Raw genomic sequence first — 27,025 nt, forward strand, 5'->3', positions numbered from 1 at the left:
ATGATTGGTGGTTGGAGGGAATTGGGGGGAATTAGGAGAGCAATAAGCCCTTTTAAAATATTTGAAAATTAATGATTAACAAGGTCAATCAGAATTATTCCTTTGCCTCCAAATTTCCCTTCTATTCTTTTTACAAGCAATAGGAATTGAAACGGATTGAGAATATTTAATAGGTAAGCATTTGGATGATTATTGACAAAATTATCACCCTTTCTTCAAAGGACTTAATTGGGAGCATTAATTTTGAAATAGTTCTGCTGATCGACAAATTTATTTCCCTTGATTAGTCCGTCTGTTCACAAGTTTAGTTAACTAGAAAATTGGTAGAAATTCTGACATCATTACTCCTAAAGATTTGTTCTATATTTTACTTGTGGGACGCGGTGATTGTGTAGTTACGACTCAATCCCGGTGTGGGTTGTTCGAGCCCGGATTAACTTGTCAGGGGTGGCGCCGGGTAACATGTGCCAAGTCGTTTGCGTGTGACGATCAACCGAGGCCCCGTGTAATACACATAAACGCCATTGTTCATGGACAATTCACAGCTCGCAATGCACAAGTAACCGTAAGATTATTTTTTTGAATTGTTAGTCTCTGTGTGCAATAATACTAACTGTCATACTTAGACTACACATATCGAATCCAGGTAGCTGGACAGAAATGGTGCTGTTGTGGTTGCCTTTGGGAATATTTATTTACGAAAATAGTATCAATGATTATTCTGAATAAAGTTTACAAATATCAAAAACCTCTTCACCCGATTTTTTATAACTAACATGTTGGTGCGACTTTCTTAGGTCATAAATTCGAAAAAGGGTCATAAAAAGTAATATTGGTCCCGACAAAATATCGTGAAATAATCAAATATTGAAAATACTGCTGCGCTGCAGTAACTTAAGGTGACCAATATTTCGGAACACAGCGAAACATAAACGAAGTATATAAAAATATAGGGCGACTAGGGTTAGTGATAATGTTCTGTTCGATTCCATTTTCAGCTTTAACCCAGATCCAACTCAAAGACATTCGTTCTGGTCACTTGTAGTTGGTGGAACGATAGGATGGACATCCACGTATGGTGTAAATCAAGCCAGTGTACAGAGATATTGTGCTCTGCCTACATTAAAAAAGGCTAAACTGTAAGTGGATAATCATACTGATGAACTGGTATTTTCATTTTATTACTTGCAGGACAACATTAACACAACCTGGACTATGTTTACGTCAATAACAATCTACGCGAATTTCTATCTGTCAGTCAAGTTAAAACACCTATCCCATACATAGTACCAACATAACATTTATAAAACATCTAGAAAGATGTATGATCTCTATGTAACCGGTTGAAGCTTTTGAAAGAAGTTGACCTTTAACATTAAAGTATGTAGGTAAATCACACAAAAAAACAGAAACAGTCCGAGACATGAATTCTAATCCCCTCCCGCGTTTCGTCCGACATCTTGTAGAAACTACAAGGAGATCTATTTTGCATCTGGTTGGGCATTTTATCTATCCAGTTTTATCAACAACTAGATCTAATTTAAAAGCACATAAGCAAAGCTAAAGTATAAATTGCATTTGGTGATGACCACCGATGTTGAAATAATCTGATTCTGGTACTGATTTATCAATGATACCAAATACAAATCAATACTTGATGTACCGATGTATTTTATTGTGTAATAACGTAGCCAGTGTTGGGGAGCTTAAATTAAATTACTGCTTCGTGTGGGGTAATAAGAGTCCCAAAGTTTGTCTATTCCAAAGATTGACTGGCTTTTAGAGGATCCATATGGTCTTTGTGTATATAAATCCACCAGCTAACTTCGCCATTAGTTAATAACATGTAAAACCCATTATACAACAGCTATGATAATAGGATTCACACCACTTTAACGCTCACGTCTGTCTTATCTGCCCTCTGAAATGATGTCTTTAAATCTACAATTTAGGTCATTAAAAATAGAAACAATACAATACTATTAATAATTGTTCCTTCGATGCCATCGTGTGTGAATAATGTCTGATATGTACAGATTAAGACTTCCGTTACGTAACTAAAACATTAATTAAAACATTATTAGAACTCTATAACATTTAATGTGTTTTTGGGCACACGAAAGGAACTGATACCAGGACCTAAACACTGTATACTAATAGGGAATTTCTTGGAATAAGTAGCGATTTTCTCGTGACTTATGATGAGTACAAGAAGTTGATGGACCAGTCTGTCCCTGGACGTTTATTTCACCCAAACACCGGTTAGGGCTAAAAGCCAAGAGTCATTTCAGATTTAGACAAAGGTCACGAGATTGTCATCATCCTAGGTCATTGCTTATGTGGAGACTCAACATCTCCCCAAAATTCTTAAACCTAACCCACAAACTCGTCAACAATCACCTTCCCTAACCCTATCTACATCTTGTGGCCTATGACGAGATCTGCAATGGCTCTTGGCTTTTATCTTTTACACCCAAACATCTAATTTACCCCGATTTGCTGTGCATACATACCCATGTCCCTATAAGCACGAGACAGTTGACCGTTTGCCATATTTACCGTTATAATATTACAGTTACACATTCAAATTTATGACCTTAAATCTGGGCTGTTGACCATATTTAGGTAATTGCCCCGATACATTAAGACCAGTGACTAGGTGCACTATCCTTAAGTGGTATGATAGGTTCTTTCTATAAATGTAAATTAGTCTCGGATTCATTGTCAAAGTTTGGATTTTAAAGATTTTTAAAATAATGTATTAGTATATGTAATTCAGTAGCGTTTTTTAATAGAACTATTTCGTTAAATATTATAAGGGATTTTTGATAGGTTGTATACGGTCTTAATTTTTAAATTATATACACTCAACACGGTAAAGTTGTTGCGCCTATATATCGCCACAGTAAATCCGTGTGTTATTAAAACTCTTTCTATTTTTGTTTTTCTATTATTTCTAGTTCTGTGATGTTGAATGTAATTGGAGTTATAATTTTATTAACATTAACCAGTTTAACCGGCATTGTCGTTTTTGCTTATTATGCTCAAAAAGGTTGTGACCCACTGTCTGCCGGCTATGTTAGTAACTCAAATCAGGTAATTCTCTTAAATGTATCTTTCCGACCATTATAATTTCTTTTATCCCATATAATCCTCAGCTTTAGACATTGATATTTAAATAATAATTCCAGAGACAATCTGTGGTAAATAAAACTGGGTTAATCGTTATGTAGTCTATTGTTGATAGACGTACAGATTTATTACATTGTCCGTCTGTTCTTGTATAATTATTGCAATCACCAGACAGGGCGGAATGTATTTGTCTTCGACGGTTGTTATGTGTACGGAAACATAAACATATATTTATAGATAGTACATACATGTACATTAGAGGGCGGTATACCGAATATTCTTCAAACTACCGAGACAGGAGTACTTATTAACAGCCAAATTGAAAACAACGTTAAACATTCTCGTATTTTCTAAGCGAAGAAATTGCATCTCGGCTATCGCATATTGTAACTTATACCCAGAGAGTTTTCGATTAATGTAGTAAGTCTTTGATTTTTAAAGATTAAACTCGCTTTTAACCAAAGTTTGATAAATAGATTTTTTTTTAGATTATTAAATAATCTAAAAAATAAATTTTTTAGCTATAGTGGTGGACGTTGTCGGACATCAAAAATAATAATATTTAGCCAAATTTATCTTCAAGGCTACGTACCAAAACAGGAAATTGTGACTAATTTAAACTTACACCCAAATAATAAAGCTGCTGGTATTTCGTTGCATATTTGATCTATATTACGCAATGATCGACGACTTGATCATAATATTACAGGTATCTCTCGGTTTATAACATAACAGCCATTGTTTTTGCCTTCCGTTTTGATAACATAATATGACACCCTATTAATAAAAATTCAGCTCAGTTCTAAAACCGTTTTCTAATGGCAGGATTTTTTTCTTCGTTTGTCTGGATAAAAAGTTCCTTAATAGAAATAAATGGAGTATAAGAATTGTAGCTTGGTCGTTATTAGATTTATAGGACTCAACAATATTAAAGACTACACGATATGGATTACTTTTTATAATAACTAACATCCATTCGTAATTTCTGTCAAAACTAAATACCACAGTAAGACATCATGTCTCTGTTAATTCGATTTCTCTCTATTCTTTTTCCTAAAATTCAGAAAGTCGAATACTTACAACAAACACCACGTCTTTGTTTGAATAGTACATTTCAACAGTTATTTTAAAGAAATCTGAACCAAAACAAGCGAGTTAATTTCTGTGGGAGGCGTGTGTTATCTTTATATTAACTTTGAACAACTATTTGAATCTTTCGCAGAAATACAATTTTTCCGTATTACCAAATGTCATACTCCACATGAAACTGGAGGTCGCGATAATAATGTCACTAATACAAATTGTAACACCAATTAGAAATTTCCTCGGTTCTGAGTGTTCGAAAAGTGTGGTCGAATGGACAATAAACCCCCTGTAAATTATCAAGGCGAATTACTGCGAATACATATTACAGTGTACTTTTTTTTTCATTTTTGTGCTCAGTGATCTTCCTCAACTCAAATCTTTATTGGCAAATATTTTAAAGAAATTCTGCACACATGACTATCACACCATTTTCAATCATCATTACGAAACAAAAGAACAGTATACATAGCAACCACTAGAATCTTAGGCTAGATATCACTGTCATAGTTTTATAGGGTATTTTGGAGGATGAAAGTACGAACTACAATTGTGTGAACAAGAATTAGCTACAACATTGTGATAACAGTCTGCAAATAAAATAATAAAGGCTGAAAACTTACATGAAACCCCCGAAGTGAAGTCATCCTTCTTGCCAAGAGTTACTCCTCTTTTAGTCTCGGATAGCAGGCCGGAATTATTTCGATCAGCTGGCACTTGTCCCTAAATACCGCAATAAGACTAATTTCCTGTTCTTTTAAAACTCCTCAAACATTAATTTTTTTTGTTTATTTTTTTTTTGTCGATATCCGAATAACATTTTCTTTCATAATTCATTTTTCAGCAACTCGAGACTTAAGCATTTTATATTGGCAGGAAAGCAAGGACGGTCTAAATCTATTGAGAATATTTTGAAAAATGAACGCAAGCACGTGGCCAAATAATGACTTTTTAAAATGGGTGTAAAAATGTTTCCTAAATAGTTCCGAAGAAAATCCCTAAATATTTAAGCTACAATATCGATAAACACGTTCCTGTTACGTTTATCGGGGGTTTATTGTCCATTTAACCATGCTTGAATTATCCATTAGAACAACTCGACGTTGTCGCGTCTCGTGTTCTAATGATTCAAGCATGGTCAAATGGAAACCGGAAGTGCTTAGCTCCTAATTAACCAATGGAATTTCGCAGATTAGTTACGTAAAAGAGGACGTGGCTTTTATCGGAATTATGGGATAGATTACGATGGGATGTAGGGGTAGAACGCTAGATCGAAGACGGTTCTGCACATTAAAGCACATATGACGTCATATTATGTGGATTGTGGGTTATTGTAAGGGTTAGGGCACGTCATTGTTGGCGAGATTGTAGGTTATAGGTTAGCGTTAGGGCAAGGTCCAGGTCGTGACTTTTAACCAAACTATAAGTTGGCCTTATCAAATAGATCTAACCATCCAGGGGCGATGTGGGGTCTCCAAAGGAGAGTAGTCAGACCAAGCTTAGGGCTCTTAAGGGCGGGAGGCGGGGGCATTCTCGGCGCTGGGAAATTTGATTCTGTAGTACATGCTAGAATAGATTTGACGTATATCTGAGCCATGACATAACATACATTGATACTTGGTTTAGGGATTTATGATTAAGTCCTGAAAATTTAATCATGAACGTAGTTAGCAACAATCAAGAACTAAACGACCTACGAGTAAAAAAAAACAAGCATCAAAAGGGATTGGTATTTCTTAACGAGTATATCTGCCCTTTATCATTCGATTCTGTTCGCTAATGAAGGAGGGGTAGCACTTGTAAACTGACACATCCCAAAGAACGAGAAGGGTCCAAGATTTAGACACCGGCTGTGGCAACGGTGTAAAATGTTAGAATAAGCTTGGCCAAAGAAGTTACTGGAGAGAGAGAGAGAGAAATGGGGTTTAACGTCCACTCGACACAAACTAGGTCATTTCGGGACTAACATATGGTTTAATTTTTATTTCAATAATTCGCTTGCGCATAGGGGTCTTTAGCAGTGGGAGGAAACCGGAGGACCCGGAGAAAACCCAAGAGGTTGGACAGACGACCCTACTGGAGTTACTGGTCACAGAACAAAATGTCAATAGGGTTCGTGGTAACGGATGGGCGTATTGGCCTTGGGTATTCTAACAGCTAGTACGTTATTTACGATTTCCTTTTTCATTTACTGAATTCATTTAGCTAAATAAATAATAAGAATCATTAAATGACTACAAGAAACATATTCATATTGGAGTTTGTTTTCATTTGTAATATATGTTATTACTTTTATTATATTGAATATTTTAGTTAATACCATATTTTGTAATGGAAGTTCTGGGTTATCCTGGATTACCTGGTTTGTTTATATCCTGTCTATTCAGTGGTGCATTAAGGTAATTATACTTTATGACATTCTACATGTCAGGTAAACGGAAACGAGTAAAATACGTCTTATTTTGTAAAATGTAGGATATATACCAAATAAATGTGTCTACTGTGTTCATGCTGTTATTATTGCAATTATCGTTTCTCGATATATCATTTTCCTTTGTATGTGTTAAAATATCCGTCCATGGATGTAATAAGCGTATAACCGTAACTGGTATTTACGGGCAAAATAATGTGTTCGGCCATTCATCTCTTCCATGTTGTATGTATTGGACTTCAGATCAAGCAATAATGCAGCTATTTTTTTCAATATAAGATTTACTGAACATTTATTCGTATTATATAAGTATTATATTAGTGAATACAGCCGGTTAATTCTCTTTGTAAAAGGCTCTGAGGAAAACGTTATCTTAATTTAAATGCAATACAACGGTATATATAGTTTCTACCTGTATTTAGTGACCAGTGTGCTGAACCCATATGTGTCTCTGGGATGAGAGTGTGGGGGGGGACGTCAACATGACAAACGTCAAGAGAGACGGCTAAATCTATGTATTAAAACCAGCTCAATTTTCGTCAAGGTCGCTAAGGACACGTGATTGTTGGCGAGATTGTAGGTTAGGGTAAGGGTAAGCATTAGGGCTAGGTCCAGGGTTGGGGTTGGGATTAGCGCTAGCCCTGCTTACTTCTCGTGACCTTTGACCAAACTAGACAGTGGCGTTTGTGAAGTTTCGAAGAGGGCTTATTATTGGGGTTAGTTTTTCAGCCGAAACTTTCACAAAAACAATCCTATTTCTATAGTGTTTTCTGTATTCGGGTATTTACACAATGATGTATGAACTGTGTAATGTGAATATATCTGATATGATAGAATCTTTAGTTCGACTAATTTCTCAATGATTGACATGTGTCAACCAATTGAGACACATACAAGAATTGTAATATGGGTTCTTTGCTTTGATAAACGCTTGTTATAATGAATTTCATTTAGTCCTTAATTAATTTCCGTCTCAAGATGTTATATAACAAGACATCAAAGACCAATATTAGAACACAGAACAAATGAGATGTCGCATATTGTCAATCCGACAGGGCAATAATGGATGTGTCATACCATTTGACGTTAAAACTGTGATTAGTTCGGTCAACGTCCGGGAGGATAAATACAAACGATCTACCTGGAAAAAAAACATCATTCGTCAACTATTGAAGTATGACCACGCTTGATGGCTCAAATACGAAAGGCCTACCATCATTGTTGTGGTAGATTCTCTTGTCAGTGAAATTTACCGTGATGGTCTCATTAAAATTCCCCTTCTCCTATTTTATATTGCACTCTAAATGCTTATAACTTACTAAATGCAACATGGCCGTTGATGATCGATAAATGGGGTAAGCTAAGATAAGAAGGCTTGGGGCATAATATGAATATTGTGGCATAATATCGATATATTTGGAGATATATTTTAAGGTGACCCTTTCAATGTATTGTATTTTTTCTAACGTTGACTGTATTGAAGATGGCACATCCTGTCTTAATGTATTTTATTTCTATTCAAACTTTGACTGTATTTAAAGTAATATTAATATGTATTTGTTTCTCTTTAGTACAATGTCGTCCTGTTTAAATGCTCTAGCTGCTGTCACATGGGAAGATTTTCTCAAACCACATTTTGATTACCTTACTGAAAGAAAGAAAACATACGTAACTAAGCTTTTAGGTACTGTTATCAATTTAAGAATTCAGATTATGATGTTTCCTTGGTATCATTTGGTCTTTGAATAGAAATGTTCCATTTGTCCATTAAAAAACATTACTTTTTTTTTATCATGCTCATATATTTAATCGTTATTGTTTTTATCGATCATTCCATAATTCTTCATGAAGACAATGCGTGGAGTGTGCTGGAGACATCTTTTCGAAGAGTTCTAAATGGGAAATGTTTTATATTTTGAATTTTATGTAGATTGTCACCTTGATATTAAAACACGCATCGACTATTACAGCGATTCAGAAACCCACTACGTCTTTGCTGCTAATAATTGTATATTTTGAAGCCTATAATTAACTGCGTCTTCTTTGTTCAATTTTAAATCTTGTCAATTATTCTATTTTAGTGCTGTCAATGTCTAAAGGAGATCCGTTGCTTTAGAACGAAATTGTGTGTAGTTTAACGGTCGATTGGAAGACATTAAGTAATATATTGTTAGCCCGGTGGCTATATCTATTTAAAATACAAATTGTGACGTCATCCTTTGATGTTAACGTACCCTTATTTCAAATAATGGTACGGACAATGTGCCAAACGTACATTATTTATACTAGTTGAAAGATTGGACCTGCGTGACGTATTTCATCTAAATGCACGTGCTGCATAGTGTCTGTATATTTTAAGTGTAGTTCAATGGTCGTGGGCGAGACATTAAGTGCATTTCGATGAAATAAGGCACGCCGATCCAATATTTCAACTAGCATAAATAATGTACGCTTAGCACATTGCACATACCATTATTTGAAATAATGGTATGCCAACATCAAAGGATGACGTCACATCTGTATTTTAGATATATAAGATAAGTGTAAATTTATAATAAAACCCATTTTGTTTTCATAGTTTTATTATATGGTGGTGCTGGAATAGGAATGGCGTTTATGGCTAAAAATCTTGGAGGAACAGTTTTACAGGTACACATTGGCCTATTTCTTGTTCATCCGCCTTTAGACCAAAATAACACTGCTTATATTTAGGAGAGAGAGAGGGGGGGTCTCCTATATATTGTGGCCTGTGGTTTGGTTTAATCATTAAGGTTTTATATAAAAAAAAAGGTATTTATACTCCTTCTTTCCTTTCTAAACTGGAGCTTCAGATAGCCTGGGTTTGTTATTGTCCATGAAACTGATATCTTGGTTTGGTTTATTCATTAAGGTTTTATTTTAAAAAATGGTATTTATACGTCTTCTTTCCTTTCCAAACTGGAGCTTCAGATAGCCTGGGTTTGTTATTGTCCATGAAACAGATATCTTGTGAAATAGCTAATCCTGTATAGATATTTCACGGTTACTGTCACCGACCCCGAAAGCCTTATGTTTCCTTTTCTGGCCATTACAAAATGTAATTGCAATACGAAAGACTTTGTTTTCTAGCAGTGTCATTGCCTCTGTCATCAAAGTCAGGATTCTTTTCTGTCACAGACACCTGTGTTTTCTCCCTTGCTTTTTGTATGAAAAGAGATGTTTCGTTGCGGTGGTATTATTACGTAGTCATCTATATCCATTAATTATTTTTATTTCAGGCATCACTGAGTTTTACAGGCGCAGCATCAGGACCTTTATTAGGAATGTTTTGTTTAGGGGCTTTCTTTAAATGGGCCAATTGGATAGTAAGTAGTGTTACTAGCGTCATTTAAAACGTTCTGAATTACGAAGAAATATTATAATATTATTAATAATTTAAAGCACTGATTTGGTAGCTTTCATGTTTCTGAAGTTATATCTTAAACCTGTTTTTTTTTTACTTTTTAAATCGACTGGGCTTACTCTTTCTCAATCACCTGATACCATCTCTCATTTGATGAGTAATGCTGCCATGTCTGATAGATCATTTGAGACGAGTCTAACCGCCCGTATATCCGTTATCACTCGGCACATCAGTCAGTTATATAGAGGTGACTCGTGTTTTCCTTTGGGGTTCGTCACTTCCGATTCAGGAAAGCTGTATTACTCAGCTATCGTAGCAATGATCTCTGTGTTAAAATTATATTTGGAATGTGTTTAACCAGCTCTGTCACATATGTGATAATGACTGGCACCAATATTGTCCTTTAAGGCAACGCTGATGACTCCCAGTGAGGGTTTTCACAATACAAATAATGTCGCTGTAATCATTATTCACGGGTATGGTCTTGAATATGACACCGAAATATGACTCGCCGACAGAGTTGCTAAAGAGACGTATGTTTCATATCTTATTTTATAGGGTGTTGTGGTAGGTGCTATTCTGGGTTTAATATTTCCTCTATGGATCAGTATAGGAGCTTACAGTGTCATCAGCAGACCAGGGCATTTATTATTTCCTACCAATTCTTGTAGTATAGCTAATATAACTTTAACTACCGCAATGACACCTATATCGACTATAGTAGAGGCTACAACAGCAGGCTATGAAGAGCCGTAAGTATCATTCAACATCAAGTCTAAATACTGTTTTAATATTAACGTTAAATACGAAATATTTAAAAACGCACTGCCGATGGGAAGAAACCTGATCAATCAAGGTGTATTACCGTTTTGCTGTTGATATTGTTTGTGACACCTTTTACGGGCTATTCAAGAAATCGAAACGCTTTACACAATTAAACAAAACCTATTATATTAGGCTTACGCGATTCAAAATGGAAAAGATTATGAAAGATAGTTGGTTAAATCATTTGTTAAAAGGGGCGAGTTTAGCTCTTATAAAAACCATTGTCCTGTTGGCTGAAAATAATTTAATTACATTCTTATTTGAGGAGTTTACATAGATAACAGAACAATTTGTTTGTTGTACCTAAAATTCGGATCACAATGTTTTTTATCACACGATTTCTGATGATGGCTGGTTATATAAATCAGTCATACATGCTACATCATTAACATTTACCTTATTTTATTACAGAACTGGAATATTAAAATTATATACTGTTTCTTATTTATGGTACCCAGCTATAGGAGCAGCAACTGTAGTTGTAGTTGGTTTGATATTGAGTTTGATTACCGGTACGTGTAGTTCATACAATAATGATATAATTTGATTTGTGTAGATACGTTTACAATAACTAACTCGTATTAAACATTTATCGTATTTCTTTTTAGCCCCGTATATTGAAAAACAGGAAGTAGATCCTAAATATTTGATACCACTGTTCGATCGTTTATTCTGCTGTCTACCGGAATCCATGAGAAAACCATTACGTTGTGGAATAGAGTATAGAGACCCAGAGGTATATTTAATTTTATAAGACTGTCTAAAGTCGTCACATCTATTATTTATATTTTAATGTTCACTTACCGCCGTTGTGGTATTTACTGTCAAAATTTTTCCAAATTATACCATTTGTCGATTTTGTACGATTGAAAGCCCCCGACGATTGCTAATTATAAGCTCTTGTCACAAGCCCCCGGCCGAATATTTCCTCAGCGGGATGATTAGGTAACACTCTCGGTTGCCATCCATTCGCCGAAGATCTCATTACTACTTACGGTCTATTCTTGGGTCAAATTAGTAGTAGGAAGCACTGAAATAAGACAAACACGACTTTATGGATAAAAATTACTAGCAACTTCTTTTATTGCAACGTTTCAACAAGTAATGACACTAGAATACTTGTTAAAACCTTGCACTAGTAAAGTTGCCAGCGATTTGCTATCCATAAAGTTGTGTTTGTGTTAATTCAGTGTAATAATAAGTACATAAGATTGCTATTATTATCTATATAATGGAGGTATGCCCAAATTTCCATTTACAAATTCAAGGGAACCCAACCCTTGTTTGTTTTTGATTTTGTTGTGTCAAATAATATTTGAAAGCCTCGAAGTTTTAATTTTCAATATCACAATATGAAAGTATTCATAATATTATGGTTATGATTTTATAGGAAATTTTAGCAGAACAAAATGTAGAATTCACCATCGAACCACCCAACGAAGAGACAGAGAAAAGCCCATCAACTATACAAAATGGGGAGAAGAATGGATACTTCATCAATGACATTCCAGAGAAATACGGTTTAAATAATCCCGGCTTTAACAGTGATGAGAAAATAAACGTTAATTTAACAACACATATGTAGTGTGGGGTTGGATGTATAATTCACTTTTCATTAATTAGATTTTATATAAACTAATGAAGCAGCTCAAAACCAAACACTACACGTATGAAAAATTATTTGGTTAATTTAAAAGGTGTGTGAATATAATATTGGTTGTGTGAATCCTACTTTAATTTGAAACAAATTTCAAATATATATTTTGTATAGAAATATTTCTAATGTAATATTTTTTTTACATGGGAATTTAAAATGTGATAGTTTTATATAGAAATATTGACCACATTTAAAATTTTAGTTTATGTAAATAAGCTCTACATTTAAAACCAATAATATTTTTATATTTATGTTTGTGTAGTTGGTGTACATAGGAATATTGATTATGTTATCTTCGGCCATGATATTACTGTGTCGAAATGACTTTATTTACATTACACTTGGTGCTGTTCACATTGCCCGAAGAAAGGGAGGTAAACAAATAAGCTATCGACTAGAAATTAAATTTACATACAATACAACCACTGACAGAATTTCATCGCTGATATTTTGCCTCTATATATCATTTAACTTGAGCTTCTATAAGTTTTCATTTCTGTGATCGGACTTCCACTTCAATGCCAGAAGAACGCATACATGTTAAACATCTCTTTCGATATATCGTATGTGCTATGGCGTATTTGTCGAACTGTTGCTGGTCTAAAAGTTACAGATCTTTAGTTAAGCACCTTATCTCGATCAAGCAATCTCAGTTACAAAATGCTATGTAAAAATAAAAAAAACAAACAAAACATTTTACGTTTGAGGGGAAACGGATCGAAATTTTAATATTGCTTCAGATTGGTGTCATGTGTTAGTTTTATACCCAATCTATTCAAATAAATCAATTGATTTCATTTAATTTAGTTCCAAATTTGATCAATATGTACGACCCGCTCTGAAAATCGAAGCCATGTATCATCAGTATCAATGCATCGGTTAATATTACACGAGAATAACTTTTATCAATGTATATAAAGGTCACCATTCCGCTGACTTTTTGAAAATTCTCGTAATTGACGTCATTGCATCAACCCCATATTCTAATAAATACAAAAGTTCTGACGACACCCCGTCAAGATATAAATTGGATAATGGAAACTCGTGTCTGTGGGTTCAAATTAGTTTATTTGAGTTGTGTTACAGCTTTCCCTTCGAGATATCTGTTAAGAAATCTGTTAAGAATTAATGATGAGTTTTATAGATTTTCTCCTTTAATAACCTGGTGTATGTCTAGAACATAGGGTCGAAATGTGTAAGTTAGGCTACTCTTGTGGTCCGTTTAGACCCCGCTTTGTATGCCTGGTGCCGAAATCTTGGCCGTCTGATAATTTAAAATTGGCTCTGGTGGTGATGGTCGTATGGAGCCTTACTTTTTCAAATACCTGACACGCCTTTATATATGCCCTTATAGTTCCGCCATTATTGATCCGATTTATTAATTTCCGATGCAGAAATAATCTATTTTAAATCCTTGCGTTTTAGTATACACAGAGGAAAAAGTATCGCAACACCAGACTGTTTATGCGGTCAAGAGAAATTTATTATGTCGATATATCTGTGAAAGTGAAATGAAAATTTTGACGTATTGTCCTCCTTATATACCAGTAGAAGCTGTCAGTACGTTTTCGAGAGAAGATGCAACTCACTGAGACTCGTGGGACGCTATCCTTCTGTGCCAAACACTATGTTGGAGAGGGAATGGAGCATACGCCCGGGGGCGGCTCCTCTTGGGGGGGGGGGGGGGGCAAATTATCTAATCTAAGTGCTTCCCTTAATGGCTAAGATAACAAAGCAGTTACAGTAATCAATGGCGGGGTGTGGTGGGTTGTTTGGGGGCGTCACTGAAACAAGCCACATAGGCTTTACGAACTCGGACATATAAGATAAAACGAAATTTAGGTAAGCCCGGGGGAAAAAAATGGGATTTTTGAAAGAATTTGATTGTAAATTATTGTAATTTGGCTAGGCAAAGCAATAAATCACTGAAGATTCTCAACTTTTCAAAGATTTCAATTTTTTTCTCCCAGGCTTACCTATATTTCGTTTCATCTTATATGGCCGAGTTCGTAAATTTGTGCGTTACCCTTTCAATGAAGTATGCCAGCGAGAAGACGGAGACATATTTTTTTAACAGCGTGTTGTGTCGCTCATACTGGTTCTAGCGAGGTAGGCAAGGTCTTATTTTCTCACTAAGATGTTCATTTATATTGTTCAGGCGTTCACAGGGACTGACACGCGACCGTTTAGCAGTAAAAAGTTGCCCAGTAAAATTGACTGGGAAGCCATTGTAGTGTCGACAAGGATTGAATAGGAGAGTTCCTGAACGCACAGGCCGAGTGTAATGAGACCTACGTTCAGAGCTGAACTAGTGAGGGCCCTGCTAGTAGCTGACTTTCGTTCCCATATTTCATGCAATGATTATACACTGTGTGTCTAGGTTAACTAGTGCAGATGTGAACGTAATCTTTGATTCTTTCAACATCGATCTTAATCTGATTTCTTTAGGGTTGCTAATAATAAAATACAGCACGTGAGAACCGATAAAACAACTGATTTAAAATTAAATTAAATAACGGAAACCATACCCACGACGTTATCAGTACCCTGTCAACGTGTGTTTAACTATAATAGTGTATGACTGTATCTGCAGAGAGCCGGAGGTCAATCATTCACACCAGAGTTTAGAATACAGATTTAAAATATAACATATAATCGGGGTATTGTAATTGTTATATCAAGGATATCAATGGCAGTTCCTTGTGTCCAATATAAATTACTGTATTGAATATAAAATATCAAACGGCAAATGAATTCTCCTGGTACATGCGTATTTCATCACCAAAACTACAAACAATATCCGCTTAGATTAAGCGACGCGTTGAAAAGGGCGTCGCTTTATTCAAGGGCGACGCGCGAAGCGGAAATTGGCCGAAATAGAACACCATAGTTACCTAACCACCCCTTACAGAACTGTTCGTAATCGACTCAGATCGGCTGGATGTGGCACTAACAAACGCATCAGACGGCCTCTCTTGTCACGTAACCATAATACTGCATACAGTTGGTTTGTTATTGTCGAAAATTCCCGTCGAGTTTGTTTACTATTGTTACAAGTGTAATATAATCACTTAATCAGTCGTATATATCATTAGTTTACCCAATGTGACAGTTTCTCGATCAAAGGAAGCTAATTAACTCTGCGACCAAACTAATACTGATTCAACAATTGAAAAACATGAGCAATGGATAAAAGTTAACTCCCTTGGGAGCACTTGTCTGTGTTTTGTTATTTTAATATTTAATTAAAATTAAATATATTATATTATATGCAAAATATGCGGGAGCCCAAATATGATGGGAGAGTTAAAGAAGGTGTTGAGAATGCATTTGGCATTTTTGCACACCTTTGGAGATGCCTCCTGACGACACTTTAGTTGAAATCGTGCACGTGCACGTGCACGAATATGATCCAAGGATTCATGACCCTACACAACTTACCCGGTATACGTGCGCCAGGACTCCAAACGGCTGAAGCAAACCAAGAAAATGGAGACGTAAATGTTGCGCTCTTTTTCTTTGGTCGATATGAAAAACATTAATACGCATCACTAGCTTGCGTTTCAGGAATCATTGTCATGTGCTAACCATGTGCATAACACGTGGGGGCCGTCACACGTACTCAACAAGGACAACTGAGACACTGAGTACGTACGTCAGACTTGCGCATGTCACGGGATTACGAAGAACACTTTTCCAACGCTTTGAATAAGTCAGACTAGATAACAAACCTTAATCTCTCAACCCTCCGTGTTTCGAGATAAGATATGAGGCCATTACCTTCAACGTAGCACATGCGGGAGCGATTCGCACCCGGCATTTGTAAACAAAATTGACAATATTTTTAATAAAAACAACGATTGATTATTGTTATTTATAATATTTCTGCCAGACCCAACTACAATTAAGCATGTAATCCTACCTGAAATGGGTACAAATCGTTTTTAAAATCGAGGCGTTAAGCCGTTACTAAGACCGCCATCTTTTTAAACGATACGCTGTCATCATGAAGGCGGGGCTAAATATAAGGCTTTTATAACAGCCAATCAAAAGGGCAATCTAAAGCTCTGTAACTATGAATGGATTTCGATGGCGGTAAATGTCAGACAAAAACAACGCTTCATTAATTTAAACGCGAACATTTGGAGTTAGGCGACAGTTGTGCCATTACATTGGCCTCTGTAAGTTTAATTAATCATAATAGCATAAACTTATCTTATTTTAAAGATGTTACATGCATTAACAAAGAAATTGAGTTTGCCACTTGGAACTAAAGGCATCCAATCGTAGCTAAATACAAACACATCAGTATATCTCAACGTTTTTAGCTACGTTCTCGTAGCTAAAGTCAGACGTGCAACATGTATGTGACAAGTAATGTGCCCGTTCTATTTACCCGTTTTATTGCGGTTAGTCTGCGAGCTATGGCGGTATATTAGATTCAAAATTCTAACATGCTTTCGTCTAATTTCTAACTTCCATTCATGTAATTTCGAACTTCCATTCATGTAATTTCTAAATTAAGACAATGTATAATCCAACTTCTTTATTTGTTCAATGTAAATTTTAATTCTGTTTCATCTTATTTCTATTATTAAGACGAAAAATGTCTGCTTCATTGTCGCTTTACGTGTTAGAATTTTTATACACTACCTAGCAACCGTCATTATGACGTCGTTTGGTGTCGCCACCGTGTGCCCAATTTGGCGATTGAACACCTGATCGGGACCATTCTGTTGATACAAACGACTCGCTCTTCGTCAGGTTGAACGGTTTGGCGGAGTGTTAAAATTGAATAAATCGAGAGAAATGAGATGGGGTTTAACGTCCTACTGTTCTGCTCCTATGCTGGGCCAATGAAGACGGGCATACGCCATACAGTGTGCTATGAGGGAAATTTTGCCCGGGCAGCGGCACTATCGCCTACTTTTATATCGAATTCCAATTGCCAAGGGATCTTTTACGTGCATTCCAATGTATACACGGGACCTCGGTTTTTCGTCTCATCCGAAGGACTAGACAGCTGTTCTTGTCAGGCGCTCCGTCCTGCATCACTGACAAGGGGGAACCACGCCGGCAAATCTGGATGAACTTTCTCTGCCAATGCAGGGATCCATAACCCGACCTCCAGGCTAGCGAACCAGCTTCTTACCCACTTAGCCAAGTGATTCCCATACATCGAGAGAGAGAGAGAAAGAGAGAGAGAGAGAGACGGTGTTTAACGTCCACGCGACACAAGCTAACTCATTTCGGGACTAACATATGGCTCAATTTTATTTCAATAATTCGCTTGCGCGTAGGGTTTTAGCAGTGGGAGGAACCTGGAGGACTCGGAGAAAACCCATGAGGTTGGACAGGCAAACAAACTCCTTGGTACGTACAACCGGGAAATCGAAACCACACCAGTTGACTTGATAACAGACCTTATGATACAGCGCGCACATGCTAACCATTCGGCCATCCAACCCCCCAAACAACATCGAACGTGATATGGTTTACAAATACTATTTCAAATATAAGCTAAACAGCATTTGCTAATTTTTATTTAAAGCAAGTGCAGGATTTGGAGAATTTTATTTGATTTTTTTTTACAATTGAGCCAATTAATATTTATATATACTGTACGGTCTATATTAACACAGGGTACAATTTTATGGATACACAATTACTGAGTTTAATACTAAGCGACGTTTCGATGAGGATACACTCGTCTTTATCAAGCCCGTCTCTCTCTCTCTTTCTCTCTCTCTCAGCAAATTTCAGCACTCTGTCCAACCTTCAACCCGACGAAGGGCGAGTCGTTTATATCAACATAATGGTCCCGACCAGGTGCGCAATCACCAAATGAGCACGCAGTGGCGACACCAAACGACTTCATAATGATGGTTGCTAGGTAGAATGTAAAAATTATAAATTCGTTGATGTTGATGCTAAACGTGTAAAGCATCAATGAAGAAGACGTCTAAATAATAGAAATAAGATGAAATAGAATTAAAATTTACACTGAACAAATAAGTTGGATTATACATTTTCTTATGTAAAAGTTACATGGATAGAAGTTAGAAATTACATGAATAGAAGTTAAAAAATACATGAACAGAAGTTAGAAGTTAGACGAAAGCATTTTAGAATTTTGAATCAAATATACCGCCATACGAGCTACCAAACTCTACGACCCTTGCCTGCCCAAAACATGTACGTCAGTTTGTGAGGTAGGCATTAGTTGTATAAGACGCCTTCGGCAACAGTTCTTCTAATTTAAAGATACATTATGTATGATTTAGATAAAGAGCTGACCATTCTTGCTATAATAGCTCAAAAATAGATAATGTGAATTGAAAATATTGAAAATTTCATTCAAATTACTTCAATCCAAGCCAAGTTAGCACTGTTTGTAGTTTTGACAAGATGTGCCCTTTGTGGTAACCAGGGCACTGGTATATTCGAGACTTAGCCTCGCTTTCCCATTTTTAAATTAAATTTTTAAATGACGAACCGTTTTAATCTAGTTAAAATATCGAGTATCCGATGCCACCAAGAGTTGATTATGGCCTTGCTTTGTTAATAAATGTCTAATTAATGGTTTGTATAACATTTCAGGCCTAAAGAAAGACCTGCAATAAGCAGATTTAGCTCTTGCATAATGTATGTTTAATATGCTTAGGGGGAAGTCCCTACGACAAGGTTACCAAATCAGTTTCTTAGATTAGTAAGGATGTATGTCTATTTGAAATATGTATAGACGTTCAGTCCGAACTTATCACTAGATCCAACTGGCTGACTAGGTCAGACTGTAAAGTCTAACGTACGTCTCAGAAACAACCCCTTGCACGCCGAAGCTTTAACCTGTTTATTGGTGAATGACAATGAAAATGCTACATGCTTTGGGAGCTGTTTAGGTTCGGGTTTCGGTTCCAAATGTATATAATATTATGGTGAAGAGGTTTCGATCGGTACTGTTGGTACCAGACTGGGTCTTTCTATTACTCCTGGTGCTGTGAGTTTCAAAGCCACATAAGGTCACCTGCTCCATGTCTTTATCGCTGTCCAGCTCAATGACTGCCCCTTGAAACCGGCGGGCAGTTCAGATTCCTACCATCCTCTTGACACTTTTTCATTTATTCGCCCGTGTGGTATGTTTTGCTGCCCAGTATTTTCTAGCCCATCCCCGCTGTCTTCCTCCTTTTATCTTCTTCCGCTCTTTTTATCTTCGGCACTCCCTCATCCTTGCCTTTCTGTCTTCACTTCTGCTTCTCCTAAAATTCCCCGTGCTCTTTCTACTTCTTTGCAACTCCCGTTTCTCGATTCGTTCCTGCCACGCAGTACCCCTTTCTCCAGCTTCAGTGTTACAACTTTCAGTTTTCGACTATTCTAGAACCACTTGAACTCATCCACGTCTGCCCAGCAATCCAGATGTGTAGACGTCAATAAACAGTTTACATTTATTGGGATTAACAAATCGAAGCAACCATGTAATCTATTGTCTATGTAATTCTCTTATTTTAGATTAAGAAGAGCTAGGATGTTACTAATATAGTCCAAAGATCGCCTTTACGTGCACTATCCGTATGAATCCCTTCTACGACTGATCAAGCATTTGTAAAATTAAACATGCATTATGCACGACCTAAATCTGCCTATTTGCAGGTCTTTCTTTGGGTCTGAAATGTTACCTAAATTATTAATTGGACATTAATTAACTTATCCAGACCATAATCAACTCTCGATGCCATCGTTACTGGATTTGAATACATTTGGGGTGGATCATCGCGACTTTGTTATCATACCAACGTCCGTAATGGCGATAAGCTTAAAATACAATGGTTAATATCTCGGTTCAGAGTGAAGCAATTAGACTGACATTTTCAGCATATTTGTTTTTATCATCTATTTTTATACGCCCAAGTTTAATACAAGTTTTTAGCTTGTGGTCCCACTAGCGGTCACAATTAGTATTCGATTTTAAAAAAAACGTTCGAATATACCATCGTCACACCGTAATGTTGGTTGAGTTCATATGTCGTGAAAATCGGATCAAAACTGCCGGACAAAATGGCCGCCCCTCGTACGCAAATAGTGTAAACATCAAGGTTGTGGATCCTCTAGAGGTCACAATCATGATCAAATTTTGATGAAACTTGAAACAAATGTCTATAGACCAAAGATCTTCGTTCCTTTCGATATCAGTGCATATCGGAACTTTAATTCCTGAATTATGGCCCCTGATGTTACGAAAAATCACGTTTTTAGCTTGTGGTTCCTCTGGAGGTCACAATTATTATCCCATTAAAAAAAAACGTTCGAATAAATCACCGTTACACCGTAATGTTGGATGAGTTCGAATTTCGTTAAAATTGGACCAAAACTGCCGGATAAAATGGCCGCCCCTCGTATGCAAATATGGTATATCAAGGTTGTGGACCATCTAGAGGCCACAAGTTTGATCCGATTTTGATGAACCTGTAACCTTATGTTTATATCACAAAGATCTTGGTTCCTTTCGATAATTGCCAATATCCGAAAGTAAATTCCTAGATTATGACCCCTGATTGTTCGAAAAATCGCATTTTTAACTTGTGGCCCAACTAGAAGTCAAAATTTGTATTCAATTTTTTAAAAAAACGTTTAAATATATCACCAATACCGTCAATGAAGGTTGAGTTCGAATTTCGTAAAAATCTGACCGAAACTGTGGGACAAAATAGCCGCTCCTTGTATGCAAATAGTATGTAATGTACCAAGGTTGTGGACACTCTAGAAGTCACAATTGTCATCCGATTTGAAGGGAATTTGCAATGTATGTTTATAATCCAAAGATATGTCCCTTTCAACATTCGCGCATTTCAGACCATATCTTCTTGGCTTGTTCTCTATCCATCTCTTGCAAAATGTGCGCGTATCTTGTCTGACAACCGCTAGTTTCCTTACGTATGCCTTATAGAAAGTCGGCCCCAATGAATCCGCAAATGCCGCCAGTATGCCCCTGTGGCGTCACTATCCAAAATGGCGCCATGAAGATTGAATTTCTTTAAAGAATCAAGATTTACGTAGTATGGCAGTCATATTCAACACCAAATAATTTTAGAAATATACGATAATCACTTTATTATCATCATCTCTGGGATTAAGACACCCATACATACATAAAACTATAGTAAAAATATACATTGCAAAGATACTGTCTCTCAGGGTCATTTTGATTTTCATATCTCTTCAATATACATTCATGCAAATCTGATATTAACAGTCTAACATTTACACATCTGTGTACATTTCATATCAGACTTCCTGCACTTGCATCGGCGAGTACTGGAGCTTGTCTTGCAGGCACAGCTGACAATGTTCAGACAAATGACATAAGGATAGGTTGCAAACCAGAATCTGTTCGTTTTCCATCCCATTTCTATTGGTGAAGGCAAGTCAGGCAATGGACAATTTGCCGGTCGCCATACCATCGTTTGGTAGTGTACGCGATGCAGATGGAATCGCAGAGCGTCACTAGATGGTGGTAGGGATTCTGGCGTTCCAGTTTGGGCGAACAGTAAATTCTACCTTTGTCAGTTCCCTGTAAATTATAGATTTTACAAGCAGTGATCCGCAAGTATTCAAACTCCCACATTTTTCAATAGTACGTGTAGACTGTCCATGCTGTTGTATGGTTTGCAATGTAGGAGGTGGTGTTACATCCCATCTCGTTGGTGCGTTGGTCCAGTCAATCTATGATTTTAACCCCCCAAAAGTACAAGAAAACGTTTTTATGCATTTTTGTGTTTATTTGGGTGTACCATATTTTGCGCACCGGAAAGCGGTAAAATCCAAGATGGTCGACATTTACCTAATCAATGTATATGAAAACAATAAACTGTTGGTTTAAGACCCTATAAATGTATTATGAACATTTAAATTAATGCTTTTGAGATCATTATTTCATTAAAAGATAGAGCCAGTAGTGTAAACCGGTCCCTTAATTAAAGCGGTAATAATAAGTAAAACCCAAGATGGCAGACATTCGCCAAATCAATGTACAAGAAAATCTGAAACTTTGGTTTAAGAACTGTAAGTGTAATTTCCACATGTAAGTTAATGTTTTGGGGGTCATTCTTTCAATTGAACATATATCCTGTGTTGTTAACTGGTCCCCCCTTAAAGCGGTAAAATAGACATTTGTCTAACCAATGTACACGAAAAATCTAAACGGTTGGTTTTTAAGACCGTATCAATGTATACTGAACATATAATTTAATGCTTTTGGGGTCATTCTTTCATATGAAGATATACCTAGTGGTGATAACTGGCCCGTTAAACCTTTTTAGGGGAACAAAGCCCCCCCCCCCTCCCCCGCGAGATTGAGAACCGAAATTTACGAATAGGCTTTACCCTACACTGCTTCATCATAATATAGCACCTTTGGTATCTTAAGTGACGTTTCGGGGGGCAATATTTTCCAATGTATCAACAATGGTTTAGAGGGCACTTTGGTACCTCAATTCACCCGAAAAGTGTTGGTGAACTTAAAATTCATAATTGCTAAAACTTTAACTAGTTGTACAATATGGCACATACATCAAAAATTCCATTAGCATTATCGAACAATACTATCTCGTACTTCAAACTGCTGACTTTACTATGTGCCATACAAATTAAGTCATAAATGGAATGCGATTTGGCATGTAAACTTCCAAGAATTATTACATAGTGGGCTTCCCATACAGTAAAATAGAAATAAAAAAGCCACATCCTTATTTCCATGACATCCTCGTCAGACAAAGTTCCCTCGGGCCCAGTCCCAAAAAATAAGCTCAGTTATCATATGTCGCTATCTGAATTTTTTTCGCGACTACGGCGCTGATTCCATAATGTCATCATTCTGCCACTCCTCTATAAGTCTTAATTATCTTATCACTATAAGATTCACGTACCATTAGCCTAGTCTTCAACGTCTGGGGCCGTTGTCAACATTTGACGAAAAGTTCCAGTGCCCATGCGTAACCGGGAGTTTGTTTTTTTATGTGGTTGATAAGGCAAGGTAAGTAAGAGTTGCGCGCCCCTTCCAGCAATAAATGACACAATTCTTGCATTATTATGAACACACACGATCTCCTATGTCCCATGAAAAAAAAATTAAAAGTGTTGGGTATTAAACTGACAATGCAATTAAATGGATTTCTGAAATGGCATTCTTAAATTAATTTCATCTTGTTGTAGGACTAGTTATCCCCCTTAAACTTTGTTTATGATAATGTAAAAGACTGGTTAATTTAGCCAATGACCTATTATTCTCAAATCTTGACAACGCATCCAAACGAATGTTCGTAGAATATTTTTCTGGGTGAGAGGGACAGTACCACTAGTAAGTGGGTCTTGGAGGCAACAGGCTATACAAAACAGGCGGAATTGACAGGCAGGCCTCAAGATTCGTTCCCATAATTTGCCCCCATCAATGAACTCAAATGCCAGGAAATTGACTAACATGTTCAGGCCAAGTCCCAAATAATTAAAAGGTCGGTTATATATTATACGACGCTCGATTCTATCATGGTATCATTCTTCCACTCCTCTGTGGTCTGGGTCGTGAGAAGATAGACAGTACTACTGTTCTGTCAACTCTCACAAAACAGGTGGAATTGACAGACAGAATGTCGAGATTATGTCCCAATGACTGTCATTTTTTATCCTCTCGTTCACAAGAATTTAATCCCAGCAATGATCTCAATAGCCAGGATATTGATTCAAATTTTCTCCCCTTCGGGTTACTCTGTGTTATAGCCACTGCCCCTAAGGTTCACAAAAAATTAATAACAAAATCAATAAAAATCATAATATAGCACGAACTTTATGTCAACTTGAATAAAACTGCTTTACGGCGAGATAACGATCGACGAACAACTATATAGGCAATACGATCTATGTCCTCCCGGGACACGCAGTTTTAAAGCCAGTATTTTGTTGACATCCATTGTTGGTGGGATTATTGATGGCGCCCTAGATTTGCCCCCCCCCCTCCCCCTTTACAGCTTCTATATCCGCTACTGGCCTTGGGGTTCTATGAATGTATAACATTAAATATGATGTAAGCTATATTCTTGTATAGCCCAGCAAACTAAAGTTGTCCAGTTAATGAAATACACCATCTTGGGTCTTAGAAATCATAGAGGAACCAGGCTTCAATCTGTGAAGAACAAATTAGTAAATAATTTCTTGCACATATAGTTGCTTGTCTTGCTTCTCTCATCTTCCAGGACATCAGGTTATTAGGGACAGGGACCCAAATATGCCAGTAAGTGATGGCCGAGTTACGAATATACGTAATTTGGGTTCGCGTCAATACGTTTAGGGTAGGGTATTCCCCGAAAATGGTATAAGGAACTACTTCACACCACTGAGAATATTTTCAAATGAAAGAATGACCCCAAAAACATTAATTTAGAGACCAAAATTGCTATTTTATGATGGTTCAAGAGCGCACCGAACATCTATGAAAAACATGTCAACCTAATGCATGGCGTTTGTTTCATGTGTTTTAAAAATTGACGACTTTGTGTTTGACTGAAGTTGTATCTTTTAAAGGAAAATGCCTTAAAAACCCTGAACTTTACCCTCGAAATTTGGGACTTTCCCGTACTCTAATTTTGGTAAACCTTTACGATGTCCTACAGTACACTCAACTCGACAAAAAACCATCAACAAACCTTTTCTTGCAATTTTTTTTGGGAGAGGGGGGGGGGACCTCCTTTTTTCATAAATTGACTGGACTAGTACGTATCGCCGTTTCTTAGGTACCCGTCATTGTACACGCGGACAGTGCATACCATGTAGAACTAACTTCGTATTGGCTTCCTCCTGCGAAGCAAATAAGTTGTAGCCTTTGATGACCCCACTTCTAGTTCATTCGTGAATCCACCTGCAACATGTTCTTTGTCTTCTGGTGCATGTAAGCACAGCTCCTCGGATAAGAAATTAGCAGTTCTTTGTCAGAGGTACATCGCGACCCTCAATAATACGCCTTATTGGCCTCGTTCAGTCGTTGTTTTACTTCGTCGTATTCTCCTAGAGCTCTTGGCCGTTTCCTCCCTTAATTTGTCGAATACTAATCCATTGATAGTTAGAGACTGTCACGAGCACTGCGCTCAGGTATCCGTCTTCTAAATCACCAAATATTACTGTATTTTCAGGCTGTCCTGGGGACCTAACCATCGATGACGAGACCGGCGGATTCTTCAGGGCTAATAATAACATGTGGACACTCAATGCCTTCAGTTAACACGTCTGCTATGATAGTTTTGTTTCCCGTTATTTCTGAAATTATATAATCCGGTTTCTTTGGGATTGTAGTGGGGTTATACATGTAGAAATAACAACCAACACGTTCTCATTGTATTTCATGTTAAGCCTGGCGCACATTACGCGACGACATAGACGATTTCGGTGGCCGACGATGAAAAATAAAAAAAAACTCACCTAGTATGCGCACTCAGTCGCTAGCGAATTTTCGTCACCAGCGACCATCGCGGCGGTGGTCGCCAATATCTGACATGCTCGTCCAAGTCGTCGCTTCGTCGGCAACAAATCAAGTTTAAACATTCTACGTATACCTCAAGTGTGAACATTCTAACTCAATAAGAATGAGAGTTATTGTGTTCCAAAGTCTCGACCAATCAAATTGCTGATCACTCTGCTTACCCTGAGCAGAAAATGCTCATCATCGAACTCCATCAAGGCATTGACCTAATAAACACCTACACCAAGTTTGAACATTCTAGCTCAATTAGAAAGAGTTATGTTCCAAAGTCTTGACCAATCAAATTGCTTATCGCTCGTTAGCCTAAGCAGAAAATTATCATCATCGAACTTAGTCAAGGTAATGATATAATGAATCTATACTCTTCTTAGTTTCATCGCTCTTACTTAATTATAACCAAAGTTATCGTGCCCAAAAGCATCAACCAATCAGATTGCTTATCTTTGCTTACCGTAATCAGACAATGTTCATCATCGATCTAATGAACGCCTACACCAAGTTTGAGCATTTAACCCTTAGCAGAAAATGTTCATTATCAAACTTAGTCAAGGTATTGATGTAATGAAACTATACACCAAGTTTCATCACTCTCACTTAATTAGAACTAAAGTTATCGTGTCCCAAAGCATCAACCAATCAAAATGCTTATCTCTGCATACCCTAAGCAGAAAATGCTCATTTTCGAAATTCATAAAGGCATTGGCCTAATAAACACCTACACCAAGTTTGAACATTCTACCTCAATTAGAATGAGAGTTATTGTGTTCCAAAGTCTCGGACAATCATATTGCTCTGCTTACCCTGAGCAGAAAATGCTCATTATCGAACGTAGTCAAGGTACTGATTTAATGAAACAATACACCAAGTTTCATCACTCTCACTTCATTAGAACTAAAGTTATCGTGTCCCAAAGCATTAACCAATCAAAGTGCTTATCTCTGCTTACTCTAAGCACTCCGTCAAGGCAGCGACCTAATAAACACCTACACCAAGTTT

General features: G+C 36.9%; 2 protein-coding genes across 6 annotated transcripts in view; one reads left to right on the top strand and one right to left on the bottom strand.

The window, feature by feature from the left end:
- The window catches only part of LOC126816344 (sodium-coupled monocarboxylate transporter 1), a 126,952-nt gene extending 113,645 nt beyond the window's left edge, over window positions 1-13,307 (top strand). For all 5 annotated transcript variants that reach the window (XM_050542780.1, XM_050542778.1, XM_050542776.2 and 2 more), the window contains 10 exons: window positions 999-1,139; window positions 2,961-3,096; window positions 6,529-6,614; window positions 8,218-8,330; window positions 9,225-9,295; window positions 9,904-9,990; window positions 10,587-10,780; window positions 11,265-11,365; window positions 11,462-11,589; window positions 12,244-13,307. In XM_050542780.1, the coding sequence (XP_050398737.1) occupies window positions 999-1,139; window positions 2,961-3,096; window positions 6,529-6,614; window positions 8,218-8,330; window positions 9,225-9,295; window positions 9,904-9,990; window positions 10,587-10,780; window positions 11,265-11,365; window positions 11,462-11,589; window positions 12,244-12,438 (1,252 nt within the window). In that variant the 3' untranslated portion in view covers window positions 12,439-13,307. The remainder of the gene's footprint in view (window positions 1-998; window positions 1,140-2,960; window positions 3,097-6,528; window positions 6,615-8,217; window positions 8,331-9,224; window positions 9,296-9,903; window positions 9,991-10,586; window positions 10,781-11,264; window positions 11,366-11,461; window positions 11,590-12,243) is intronic.
- The window catches only part of LOC126815178 (tropomodulin-1), a 193,737-nt gene that overhangs the window by 112,508 nt on the left and 54,204 nt on the right, over window positions 1-27,025 (bottom strand). The gene's annotated exons all lie outside the window — the stretch shown is intronic.

The sequence above is a fragment of the Patella vulgata genome, chromosome 3 (assembly GCF_932274485.2).
Source record: "Patella vulgata chromosome 3, xgPatVulg1.2, whole genome shotgun sequence".
NCBI classification, from domain to species: Eukaryota; Metazoa; Mollusca; class Gastropoda; family Patellidae; genus Patella; species Patella vulgata.